The sequence below is a fragment of the Salminus brasiliensis genome, chromosome 9, assembly GCF_030463535.1.
Source record: "Salminus brasiliensis chromosome 9, fSalBra1.hap2, whole genome shotgun sequence".
Taxonomy (NCBI): Eukaryota; Metazoa; Chordata; class Actinopteri; order Characiformes; family Bryconidae; genus Salminus; species Salminus brasiliensis.
Genome location: NC_132886.1, coordinates 24,414,217 through 24,427,627, shown reverse-complemented (window position 1 = coordinate 24,427,627; position 13,411 = coordinate 24,414,217). Strand labels below are relative to the sequence as shown.

The 13,411-nt window shown below is 34.5% G+C and overlaps 2 protein-coding genes across 2 annotated transcripts; both read left to right on the top strand.

Moving 5' to 3' along the window:
* Positions 1-2,275: 2,275 nt before the first annotated feature.
* LOC140562738 (fibroblast growth factor receptor-like 1) lies at positions 2,276-4,956 on the top strand. The gene is made up of 5 exons (XM_072688599.1): positions 2,276-2,342; positions 2,470-2,817; positions 2,901-3,251; positions 4,396-4,503; positions 4,916-4,956. Exons 1-5 carry the CDS (start codon positions 2,276-2,278, stop codon positions 4,954-4,956), a joined length of 915 nt encoding a protein of 304 aa, XP_072544700.1.
* Positions 4,957-10,092: 5,136 nt separating this feature from the next.
* LOC140562737 (uncharacterized) lies at positions 10,093-13,081 on the top strand. Its single transcript, XM_072688598.1, has 4 exons — positions 10,093-10,159; positions 10,281-10,628; positions 10,729-11,075; positions 12,956-13,081. Exons 1-4 carry the CDS (start codon positions 10,093-10,095, stop codon positions 13,079-13,081), a joined length of 888 nt encoding a protein of 295 aa, XP_072544699.1.
* Positions 13,082-13,411: the final 330 nt, after the last annotated feature.

The following is a 13,411-nucleotide window of genomic DNA, read 5'->3' as shown; positions in this document are numbered from 1 at the left end:
GGCTGAAAGTAGTCCTCTATATCGCACCCTTGAGGAAATGGGCAGAATTGTCCAGAAACTTTTCTTGTCTTCTGTGTTGTTTCTTCCAGCAATACAGATTGTGAGTCTTGTGAAGCCATTGGCTATTCTCATTGGTTTCTTGTGTTTATTGTGATATTAATGCCTTGTGGTGGCGCTGCTCCCCCAGCATAGAAAAGAACACTTGGTCACAACAGACTAATAGAATAACCCTATTATCCTTCTGAGCAAACTGAAAGACCTAAGCGTCTGTAGAAAGAAGAGCTTACTCTAAGCTTAACTGTCTTATCTAGGAGGGCCCTACTGTATGTGTAGGACTAAACTATCTCTACAGATTTCCCTTAAATTATCAGTGGTTTCACAGCACCCCTAACATGCCGGAAATCCATCACTAGTTCCTTGTTTTGCCAATGACAAGCTGCAGGTGATTTACCCTCCTGAGAGACAGAGGGTGTTGAAGGCAGAAATTGGAGAACATGATCCTTACTGTGGTTCTGACTTCTTCTAGGTATGAATGGGTCCTCAGGAGCATATTGATCAGTGCGTGTCTGAAAAGTGAGAGTTTTGGCAATTAGTGACTGAAGCTACTTAGAACTTTCCACAGGCAAATTGGGTAACTGCCATTTTAGTGATTGTTCCAGGTGTTTACTCCTGGCGTTTCATGCAGACAAATGAAATCTTGAAGATTTGATCATTAAAAACACCAGATATAAACAAACTCTTATAGCAATTAAATAATGTTGAGTCAGTCAAAAACGGAACGCAGAAAGAACCACAAACAAGCAGGAAATACAGACTGCCAGGCAAAGCATCTCAGGGAAAGAGCTCAGCATTTATTGATGACTATGGGTTGTAGACTTCAGGCAGTCATTGACTGCAAAGAATTTACATCCAAATACTTTTAAGTATTATGTAAAATGCTATTTTTGTTAAACCCCTTCAAACTTCCGTCAGATCTTTAGATCAGATCAATGCTGACCCACATTGTAACACTGGTTCTGTCCAAGATATTAGTGTTCTGTATCTGGTATTTCAGCAGTATTTTCTTTTTTACATTTAAAGTATAATGTAGTAACAGCTGTGAACTATTTGGCAAGTATTATCAAACTGATATTTACTAAGTCAGTGTAAGGAATTCAGTGAAAGTAACTTTGGATCCATCTTAGAGTGTGTTTTCATTGTTCCATTGTCTGTAGAGGTTTTTTGTTTTTTTTAGAAGGTGTTAAATGTCTGTTTAGCATCATCATTTCATGTGGTCGGAAGCTTCAATAGTCCACCATCTACTGCAGTTGAGTCGATGTGTGACATCTTGACTGTGGTTATTGCTATACACTCAGTCATAAATATGCTTTCTATAACTTCTTTATGATTTATATATATACAGCACAACATATATTTCTCCATAGTTTAGCATGATAATGTGAATCCAAATAACCATAAGAATTAAAGTCATTTCAATATAGGTTTTGAGGGTTTTTTTTGTTTGTTTGTTTGTTTTTTGTTTTTGTTTTTTAGTAGGAAGTAACAAGGGTCATGCCAGAATTCAAACATTCATTTTCTGAGAAATGCTTACAAAGAAACATAAAATCTATAATTGCTTTGAAATCCTAGTATCTGCCTAGGGGACCTCAACAACTACCAAGCCGCATCCATCCAATTGCCTGAAATGCCATTGTAACACATTACATTAATGCTACATTACAAACACCATAGCAACCACCAACCACCACCCTAGTAATTATTAGAAAATCTTAGAAAATGCTCAGCAACTACCTAGAAACCATCTTAAATACTAAAGTAACCATCTGGCAACACCGTAGTGATCACTTGGAAATTGCTTAAGCTTTTCTTCAGAAAATGTAGTTTAATTCATGTACCTCTATGTTTGCTTCTATATTTAAAGACAGAAACTTCATCTGGCATTCATATTTCAAATCCAGTTGTTTAGTTTGGTGTAATTTTGGCTTTGGCCAAAACAGGTCTATCACTCAGCAATTTAAGTTATATATTTATGCTCAGTGATCTGTGAGGCCCATTTCAGCTTCCTGTCATGCTGTTCTGGAAGCCAATCAGCTGTCAGCAGAGAATTATAAAGTCATGCTTGGACAAAATTTTCAGACAGAGTAATGCTTGTGTAGCTACATTTCGGAAGATAACCTTTGTCCTACAGGAAATGTAAGTTTAAAAAATTTTTTTAATATATTTTTATTTATTTTTGTAGTCATACATCTTGACTGTATACACATTTTTTCAGAAAATGTATTACTTGAAGAAGTTGGCAATGATTGGATTTTATGTAACTGTGCTGTTCACAACAGAATTAGGTAATGTTTAAGAGTAATTATTTCATTTTTTTATATAATATTAATGATATTCCTTTTGTATTGCTGTGTAGTCTAAAATAGTGTCTGCAATATTTTTTAAACAGTAATAGATTTTCATCTTTTTTAGGAGAGGCATCAAATGTAGACATTGCTTGCCCAGATGGACTGAAGGTCATTCAGAAGGGGGAAAATGTCAGTCTGACTTGTTCGTTTTCATATTCTGATGCACCAGTGATTTCATGGTTGAAAAAGATTCCAGGAGAACAGCCAGTTCTCATCACTTCTAGTGTTATTTCTTTTGCACAATTTTACAATGATTTTGAGAAGAGTAGCCGCTTTCATGCATCACAAGGAAAAAGCAGTTTTACTCTGAATATTCTACATGCAGAGCCATCTGATTCAGCAACGTATATCTGTGCAGCTTCATATTATTCAAATATTGCATTATCAGACTGCACAGTTTTAGTCCTCAAAGGTGCGTATCTGTTTACTACATGCTTTTGACATTTTAACCCTACATCTTCATTTTCATTTCTAATTGGAGCAGTGTTTTTTTAGGTGCACTTTCAAGTCACTACACTGTTCTTCAACATCCTGCATCAGATCCAGTCCAACTGGGAGGCAATACAACTCTGCAGTGCTCAATACTCACAAATAACTCTGCAGGAGATCACAGTGTGTACTGGTTCAAACATGGATCAGGAGAGTCTCATCCAGGAATCATCTACACTCATGGAAACAGGAGTGATCAGTGTGAGGAAAGTTCTGAGACTGGTTCTCCTACACAGAGCTGTGTCTACAAACTCCCCAAGAATAACCTCAGCCCCTCTGATGCTGGAACTTACTACTGTGCTGTAGCTGCATGTGGAGAGATACTGTTTGGAAATGGAACTAAACTGGACTTTGTAGGTAAGATCAGATATTTTTTTAATCTTTTGAAATAAATAAATAAATAAATAGGCCAACCCATATGCAAACCATAAACATGGTGGAGTTTCTCAATACATGCAAAAAAAGTAACGGTATAGATGAATTCACAATTACACATGTATAAAATGGTAAATGTAATTAAATGTAAATGAGCAGCTGTTTTCTAACAATACAATCAGATGTATTATTACAATGCTTAAGCTGTGTCTGCACAAGACGAAACAAGTTTTCCTAATTTAGTAAACTTATTGCCGCTGTCCATTTCTTTAACATATATGTTTTATACTACCCCAAAAGCAATACCTGAATTCCCTGTCTCTAACACACCACTGAAACTAAGTGCACTTAAAAATAAAATGCACTTAGAAAATATTTTTTGTCAAGACGTTTTATTTTATAATATAATATCACTGTGACAGCCATGAGGTTATTATGTAGGTACAGTGGAATAACTGTTTTAAAATCCTCTTGTAATCAGAAAGGTCTTGTTGGAAATCAGCAGTTTATACAAATGTAATTACATTGACCATTTAAGACGTTGTGTCTATAAGACAAAATATTCCATTACAGCATTACAGTTATTACAAAAATCAAAACTGAAGTATGTACATTTGTGTATTGTGAATTGTACTGCTCAAATCCATCTCAAACAGCGAAGCAGTGAAGACATGAATGCATCTGTGAAATACATTATCAGGAATTAAACTGTTGTTGAATGTCATCGCCCTCACACTAAAAAATTTACAATGAAAGTCAGTGTTAAAAGGCTTTGATTTAAGACATTTTGGAACATTTCTATTATTCCATTCATCTTGCAAGTTTGACACAATGTAAAGAATAATTGCCTGATTCACATTATATAAATTGGGAAAACTAGAGATACAGGGTTTTTGCATGACAACAATGATATATTGTAAAATGTGTAATTAAACAGTTATTAGGAACACTTTATATGAAATGAGACCAAAATGCAGCTCTTTTGCTTCTTAAACACTAAATTAGAAAAATCGGAAAACATGTAAGAAGTTAATACAGTTCCTATTTTCTTCTATTTTTTGTATAAAGCTAAGCAGAAATTTTGATTAAATGATAAAGATCTTATTTCTTTTCTTTTTTTTTATAGAGAATCGATTTTTGGACTCTATTGTTATTGTTTTAGCAGCATCAAACATTATATTCATGGTTGTGGTTTTATTTCTGTACCGAAAATTACACAGCACTCAACATAAAGGTAAGTTTTATACAACAAACACTGTAAAATTACACATTGTACTTCAATATTTGATTGATATGCTTATAATTTTTTAAAGGTGCTGCTGAAGGTCTCCCAACTGAAGTAAACCTGGTGATTATTTTTCTTTTTTCGTTTTTTCTGACTTAAAATACAGAAACTTTTTTTTTTTTTTTACAATTTTTAAATGCAATGTTATTGTAAATAAGATATGTATAGCTTGATAGACTCATATTCATCCCCTTACTAAGAACTAAATTTATCATTCTAACTAAAATTCTTAAGATAAATATATCATTTTGTCAAATCTGTGTTTTGTTCTGTATGTTTAACATGCTACGTGCTTGGTTGTGGCATCTGTCAGACAGAGGACACTGGTGACCTGAACTATGCAGCTCTGAGTTTTTCTCAGCCTCGCTCCTCAAGAAGAAGCAGAGCAAAGAACAGCAGTGATCAGCCTGTGTATGCACAGGTGAAGATACATCAGTAGAATAAACTTAGTGAAATCATAATTTCAGTTTTTCTGTATATATCATTTTTCATTTCATAACAGAATCTTGTTTTATACTGTAAATCATACAAACTGTGATTTGTACCTGCTACTTTTTCACAACATGAATAATACAAGTGTTATCTATTTGTTCTGATTCGGCCATAGTCTCAGGCTTCAGGTGGATAGCTAATGTTGTGTTGATATACTGTAAATAAACACCTCATTCAATTCAAAAGGTTTAGTTGATATGTTAAGGTAGGGAATGTGGCAAGAGGGCTTCAGTCCTCTGTTAGTCCATAATTTAAGCATAGCTGGACACAAATGAATACAACATTTATAACGTTAATAAAAACAACTTGGGTTTGGTTGCATGATGTTATCATTGGACCACATTGATTACACTGTCTTTGGATTACATTGATTACAATTACATTGTACATTGACTACTACAAAGGGTGTTTTGTTTTCTTAGCTTTGAACTAAAACTAACAACAGATGTCTAAAAAGAAGTGCACAATAATGCACTATAAAAGAATCACGATTAATATTACATTACTGGCTACTGGTTGCATTATTTTTTGCACAGTAGTACTGTGAAACATTAACAGTAAAAAAAAAAAACAACAACAACAGTAATCTCTGAAATCAGTGTAACCAGGATTATAGAATCACTATAATGTAGCCAAAGTCAGATTTACACTTACAGTAATAACCTGTACTGATAATACATCCTCTGTGTAATGACAGTAAATTACTAGTTGCAATACTTTCACAGTAAATTCTCGTTACATATAAACCCAAGAAAATATATATTTTATTCATTAATTAATGTTCTTATTTGGTGTAAACACTGTGATCTATCTGTAACACAGCAATCATCTGTGTTTTACTGTCAGTATACATAGATAACAGTACATTTATAGAATGTATTTCGTGAATTTTAGTTTAGCTATACTTTTACAAAACCTACTAATATGTAACATTTGACATTTCACATACATTCAAATGTGGACTAAACAAAATGTAATTTGATAGAAATTGATTTAATATTTTTAATTACACTTTAAGTCAATATATGTACATGCAATTACTCATTGTATCAGTTAAAGCTCATCTAATCCTTAATAATGCTGCTGTCAGAACAAACATTTCAAAATTATTTTCAAAATGCTTACAACAATATAAATCAAATAAAATGCTGTTTTTATTAAAAAAGGGGGAAGCAGCAGAATTTGTCAGATTCATAAAAAAAATTCTTGCACATGCACATGCACAGAAATTCACCAGTAGTTAAGGAGGAAGACGTAAAGTGCGAACACAACAGAAACAAAGTTACTGTTACCCTGCCATTACAGACATACTCAACAACAATTTCTGAGTCCACCTCACCCCGAGACCATTATGAGATCGAGAGATTGAGAGGAGACCGAGACTGCTTGTTTATGGTTTCCAGACCAGAGTACTAAAGCATGTCTGATCACTTTATTAGGAAGACCTGCACACCTACTCATCTATCCAATTATCTAGACAACCACATCATGTAGAACCATTACAATTTACAAAGTCATGCAGATTGGAGCCAGTAGCTTCTGGTACTGTCCACATCACCCTTCAAAATGGAAAAAAGAAACTGGGATTTCCAGCACAACTGTTCCTAGAGTTCAGAATGGTGGAATAAAGAAAACATATCTGGTGAGCGACAGTTCTGTGAAAAGAAATGCCTGGTTGATGAGAGAGGTCAAAGGAGATTGATTCGAACCTCTCTGTATAATACTGGTGAGCAGATAAGCAGCTCAGAATGTAGCACATTGAAGTTTAAGGTGGATGGGATATTGTTGGGGTGGTGTAATGGTGTGGGGAATTTTATTTTGGCATATTTTAGACTGATTAATACTAAATAATCAATGCTTGAATGCCACAGTCAAAATGAGTTCAGTGTTTTTCAGTGGCCCTCCCAGTTCTCTGATCTGAATCCAGAACATCTTTGGTATGTGGTAAAATGGAATATTTGCAGCATGAAAGTGCTGCTGAAAAATCTGCTGAAATTGTATGACACAGTGATGTAAACATAAACCATAATCTCAAATAAATGTTTCAAACATCCTGTGGAATCCATGACACAAAGATATAAGGCGAGAGAAAAGGGAGGCCCTACCTAGTATGGTGTTTTAATTGTTAGGCAGAGGGCAGCAATACCTGGAATAATCAAGCATGGGTGTTCAGGGGCACCTAAATGTATTTTGTGTGAACAAGACCTATTTTATAACTATGAAACAATAAATGAACATGTCAGTGAAAAGAAACTTACATTGAGACAAGACCAAGATGGCGGTGTGAGTGGCAGTATATTGTGGTATAGAAGTATAGTATATAGAAGTGCTAATCTATGATGTTTTGAAGTTTGTTTCAGATTTCTGTTTAGTTAATAAGTATTTTTACTAGTATTTCAGATTAAGCATTGTTTTTGTGCTATTACACGTTCCTAAACATTCTGGTGTGGTTGACATCAACTAAACTGAGATGGAACTATCATGCTATTATTGATACAGAAAATTGGCAGCTATTCTGGGCAGAGGTGACCTATCTTTAAATCCGCCACTGGTCATATTTCTGTAGAATTCTGTAATATTACTTTATCGGGTCAGTTCACACACTTCTTTCACTTGTCAACGAATGCACTTTGCAACTGTATAAAGGCCATCAGCAAAAAATACCAATCCCTGCATAATTCTGCTTTCAGTATACAGCTTAAACATTTTGAAATGTGTTTTATGTTTCCTGAACCAAGTGGAACTCCAAATGTACATTTTGGCTTGCATATTCAGTGTTGTAGAGTGTTGTAGTCACCTGTATCAGTAGCTCAAATCAGTGGCTGAAAGAGCCAGTGGCTGAAAGTAGTCCTGTATATCGCACCCTTGAGGAAATGGGCAGAATTGTCCAGAAACTTCTATGTCATTTCTTCCAGCAATACAGATTGTGACTCCTGTAAAGCCGCTGGCTATTCTCATTGGTTTCCTGTGTTAATTGTGATATTAATGCCTTGTGGTGGCGCTGCTCCCCCAGCATTGAAAAGAACACTTGGTCACAACAGACTAATAGAATAACCCTATTATCCTTCTGAGCAAACTGACCTAAGCTTCTGTAGAAAGAAGAGCTTACTCTAAGCTTAACTTTCTTATCTAGGAGGGCCCTACTGTATGTGTAGGACTAAACTATTTCCTTTAAATTATCAGTGGTTTCACAGCACCCCTAACATGCCGGACATCCATCACTAGTTCTTTGTTTTGCCAATGACAAGCTGCAGGTGATTTACCTTCCTGAGAGACAGAGGGTGTTGAAGGCAGAAATTGGAAATTGGAGAACATGATCCTTACTGTGGTTTTGACTTCTTCTAGGTATGAGTGGGTCCTCAGGAGCATATTGATCAGTGTGTGTCTGAAAAGTGAGAGTCTTGGCAATTAGTGACTGAAGCTACTTAGAACTTTCCACAGGCAAATGGATAACTGCCATTTCAGTGAATGATCCAGGTGTTTACTCCTGGCTTTTCATGCAGACAAATGAAATCTTGAAGATTTGATCATTAAAAACACCAGATATAAACGAACTCTTATAGCAATTAAATAATGTTGAGTCAGTCAAAGACGGAACGCAGAGAGAACCACAAACAAGCAGGAAATACAGACTGCCAGGCATCTCAGGGAAAGAGCTCAGCATTTATTGATGACTATGGGTTGTAGACTTCAGGCAGTCATTGACTGCAAAGAATTTACATCCAAATACTTTTAAGTATTATGCTGACCCACATTGTAACACTGGTTCCGTCCAACATATTACTGTTCTGTATCTGGTATTTCAGTAGTATTTTCTTTTTCACATTTAAAGTATAATGTAGTAACAGCTGTAAATTATTTGGCAAGTATTATCAAACTGATATTAATAAGTCAGGTTTTTAAATCGGGAAAAGAACTTTAAATTCCTCTTAGAGTTTGGTGTGTTTTCATTGTTCCATTGTCTGTAGAGTTTTTTTTTTTTTTTTTTAGAAGGTGTTAAAGGTCTGTTTAGCATCATCATTTGATGTGGTCGGAAGCTTCAATAGTCCACCATCTACTGCAGTTGAGTCGATGTGTAACATCTTGACTGTGGTTATTGCTATACACTCAGTCATAAATATGCTTTCTAAACCTTCTTTATGATTTCTATATAAGCAGCACAACATACTTTTCTCCATAGCTTAGCATGACAATGTGAATCCAAATAACCATAAGAATTAAAATCATTTCAATATAAGGAATTTAAAACTAGCAAAAACTTTTATTTTTTTGCTTTTTTACCATATTCAAGCTTTTTAGTAGAACGGACCAATGGTCATGCTAGAATTCAAACACTCATTTTCTGAGAAATGCTTACAAAGGAACATAAAATCTGTAATTTCTATGACATCCTAGCATCTGCCTAGGGGACCTCAACAACTACCAAACCATATCCATCCAACTACCTAAAATGCCATTGTAATACATTACATTAATTCCACATTACAAACACCACATCAACCACCAACCACCACCCTAGTAATCATTAGAAAATCTTAGAAAATGCTCAGCAACTACCTAGAAACCATCTTAAATACTAAAGTAACCATGTGGCAACACCGTAGTGATCACTTGGAAATTGCTTAAGATTGTCTTCAGAAAATGTAGTTTAATTCATGTGCCTCTATGTTTGCTTCTATATTTAAAGACAGAAACTTCATCTGGCATTCATATTTCAAATCCAGTTGTTTAGTTTGGTGTAATTTTGGCTTTGGCCAAAACAGGTCTATCACTCAGCAATTTAAGTTCCATATTTGAGCTCAGTGATCTGTGTGGCCCATTTCAGCTTCCTGTCATGCTGTTCTGGAAGCCAATCAGCTGTCAGCAGAGAATTATAAAGTCATGCTTGGACAAAATTTTCAGACAGAGTAATGCTTGTGTAGCTACATTTTGGAAGATAACCATTGTCCTACAGGAAATGTAAGTAAAAAAAATAAATGTTAAATATATTTTTGTTTACTTTTGTAGTCATACATCTTGACTGTATACACATTTTTTTTTCAGAAAATGTATTACTTGAAGAAGTTGGCAATGATTGGATTTTATGTAACTGTGCTGTTCACAACAGAATTAGGTAATGTTTAAGAGTAATTATTTATTTTTTTTACATATAATACTAATGATATTCCTTTTGTATTGCTATGTATTGTATTGTAATATATTTTTAAAACAGTAATAGATTTTCACCTTTTTAGGAGGGGCATCAAATGTAGACATTGCTTGCCCAGATGGACTGAAGGTCACTCAGAAGAGGAAAAATGTCAGTCTGACTTGTTCGTTTTCATATTCTGATGCACGAGTGATTTCATGGTTGAAAAAGATTCCAGAAGAACAGCCAGTTCTCATCACTTCTAGTTTTAGTTCTGTTACACAATTTTACAATGGTTTTGAGAAGAGTGGCCGCTTTCATGCATCACAAGGAAAAAGCAGTTTTACTCTGAATATCCTACATGCAGAGCCATCTGATTCAGCAACGTATATCTGTGCAGCTTCATATTATTCAAATATTGCATTATCAGACTGCACAGTTTTAGTCCTCAAAGGTGCGTATCTGATTACTACATACTTTTGACATTTTAACCCTACATCTTCATTTTCATTTGTAATTGGAGCACCTGTTCTTTTTTTTTTTTTTTTTTTTAGGTGCAACTTCAAGTCACTACACTGTTCTTCAACATGCCGCATCAGATCCAGTCCAACTGGGAGGCAATACAACTCTGCAGTGCTCAATACTCACAAATAACTCTGCAGAAGATCCCAGTGTGTACTGGTTCAAACATGGATCAGGGGACTCTCATCCAGGACTCATCTACACTCATGGAAACAGGAGTGATCAGTGTGAGGAAAGATCTGAGACTGGTTCTCCTACACAGAGCTGTGTCTACAAACTCCCCAAGAAGAACCTCAGCCTCTCTGATGCTGGAACTTACTACTGTGCTGTAGCTGCATGTGGAGAGATACTGTTTGGAAATGGAACTAAACTGGACTTTGTAGGTAAGATCATATTTTTTTTATCTTTTGAAATAAATAAATAAATAGGCCAACCCAGATGCAAACCATAAACATGGTGGAATTTCTTAATACATGCAAAAAAAGTAATTGTATAGATAAATTCACAATTACACATGTCTAAAATGGTGAATGTAATTAAATGTAAATGAGCAGCTGCTTTTCTAACAATGCAATCAGATGTATTATTACAATGCTTAAGCTGTGTCTGCACAAGACGAGACAAGTTTTCCTAATTTAGTAAACTTATTGCCGCTGTCTATTTCTTTAACATATGTTTTATACTACCCCAAAAGCAATACCTGAATTCCCTGTCTCTAACACACCACTGAAACTAAGTGCATTTAAAAATAAAATGCACTTAGAAAATATTTTTTGTCAAGACGTTTTATTTTATAATATAATATCACTATGATAGCTATAAGGTTATTATGTAGGTACAGTGGAATAACTGTTTTAAAATCCTCTTGTAATCAGAAAGGTCTTGTTGGAAATCAGCAGTTTATACAAATGTAATTACATTGACCATTTTAGACATTGTGTCCATAAGACAAAATATTCCATTACAGCATTACAGTTATTACCAAAATCAAAACTGAAGTATGTACATTTGTGTATTGTGAATTGTACTGCTCAAATCCATCTCAAACAGTGAAGACATCAATGCATCTATGAAATACATTATCAGGAATTACACTGTTGTTAAATGTCATCGCCCTCACATTAAAAATGACAATCAAAGTGTAAAAAGGCTTTGATTTAAGTGGTGGAACGAGCTTCCCTTGGGTGTCTGAACGGCCGAGTCATTCGCTGTCTTCAAATGCAGGCTGAAGACCCACCTCTTCCGAGAGTACTTGGACGAATAGAGTGCTATGGTCACCTTATTGTCTTGTGTTTAGTAATGTCTAAGCTTAGAGGTATCTTTTGAATTATTAGTCTATTTAAACTAGCTGAGGTTTTTCTTAGGTAAATAGCAAAGCACTTTGTAAGTCGCTCTGGATAAGAGCGTCTGCTAAATGCCATAAATGTAAATGTAAGACATTTTTTAACATTTCTATTAATCCATTGATCTTGCAAGTTTGACACAATGTAAAGAATAATTGCCTGATTCACATTATATAAATTGGGAAAAATAGAGATGAAGGGTTGTTGCATGACAATAATGATATATTGTAAAACTTGTAATTAAACAGTTATTAGGAACACTTGATATGAAATGAGACCAAAATGCAGCTCTTTTGCTTCTTAAACACTAAATTTGAAAAATCGGAAAACATGTAAGAAGTTAATACAGTTCCTATTTTCTTCTATTTTTTGTATAAAGTTAAGCAGAAATTTTGATTAAATGATAAAGATCTCATTGCTTTTCTTTTTTTTTTTTTATAGAGAATCGATTTTTGGACTCACTTGTTATTGTTTTAGCAGCATCAAACATTATATTCATAGTTGTGGTTTTATTTCTGTACCGAAAATTACACAGCAGTCAACATAAAGGTAAGTTTTATACAACAAACACTGTAAAATTACACATTGTACTTCAATATTCGATTGATATGCTTATCATTTTTTAAAGGTGCTGCTGAAGGTCTCCAAACTGAAGTAAACCTGGTGATTATTTTTCTTTTTGTTTTTTTCTGACTTAAAATACAGAAACTTATCTCTTTTTTTTTATTACAATTTTTAAATGCAATGTTATTGTAAATAAGATATGTATAGCTTGATAGAATCATATTTATCCCCTTACTAAGAACTAAATTTGTCATTCTAACTAAAATTCTTAAGATAAATATATCATTTTGTCAAATGTGTGTTTTGTTCTGTATGTTTAACATGCTACGTGCTTGGTTGCGGCATCTGTCAGACAGAGGACACTGGTGACCTGAACTATGCAGCTCTGAGTTTTTCTCAGCCTTGCTCCTCAAGAAGAAGCAGAGCAAAGAACAGCAGTGATCAGCCTGTGTATGCACAGGTGAAGATATGTCAGTAGAATAAACTTACTGAAATCATTCAGTTTTCTGTATATATCATTTTTCATTTTATAACAGAATCTTGTTTCATACTGTAACTCATACAAACTGTGATATGTACCTGCTACTTTTTCACAACATGAACAATACAAGTGTTATCTCTTTCTGGCACTAATGTTGAGTTTGTTCTGATTCGGCCATAGTCTCAGGCTTCAGGTGGATAGCTAATGTTGTGTTGATATACTGTAAATACACACCTCATTCAGTTCAAAAGGTTTAGTTGATATGTTAAGGTAGGGAATGTGGCAAGAGGTCTTCAGTCTTCTGTTAGTCCATAATTTAAGCATAGC

Excerpts from the sequence above, each read along its gene's own strand:
- LOC140562737 (XM_072688598.1), top strand. The coding sequence starts at position 10,093 with ATGTATTACTTGAAGAAGTTGGCAATGATTGGATTTTATGTAACTGTG. Across the intron at positions 10,160-10,280 it reads GCTGTTCACAACAGAATTAG|GAGGGGCATCAAATGTAGAC; the intron begins GTAATGTTTAAG and ends TCACCTTTTTAG. Across the intron at positions 11,076-12,955 it reads ATGGAACTAAACTGGACTTT|ACAGAGGACACTGGTGACCT; the intron begins GTAGGTAAGATC and ends GGCATCTGTCAG.
- LOC140562738 (XM_072688599.1), top strand. The coding sequence starts at position 2,276 with ATGTATTACTTGAAGAAGTTGGCAATGATTGGATTTTATGTAACTGTG. Across the intron at positions 2,343-2,469 it reads GCTGTTCACAACAGAATTAG|GAGAGGCATCAAATGTAGAC; the intron begins GTAATGTTTAAG and ends CATCTTTTTTAG. Across the intron at positions 4,504-4,915 it reads ACACAGCACTCAACATAAAG|CCTCGCTCCTCAAGAAGAAG; the intron begins GTAAGTTTTATA and ends AGTTTTTCTCAG.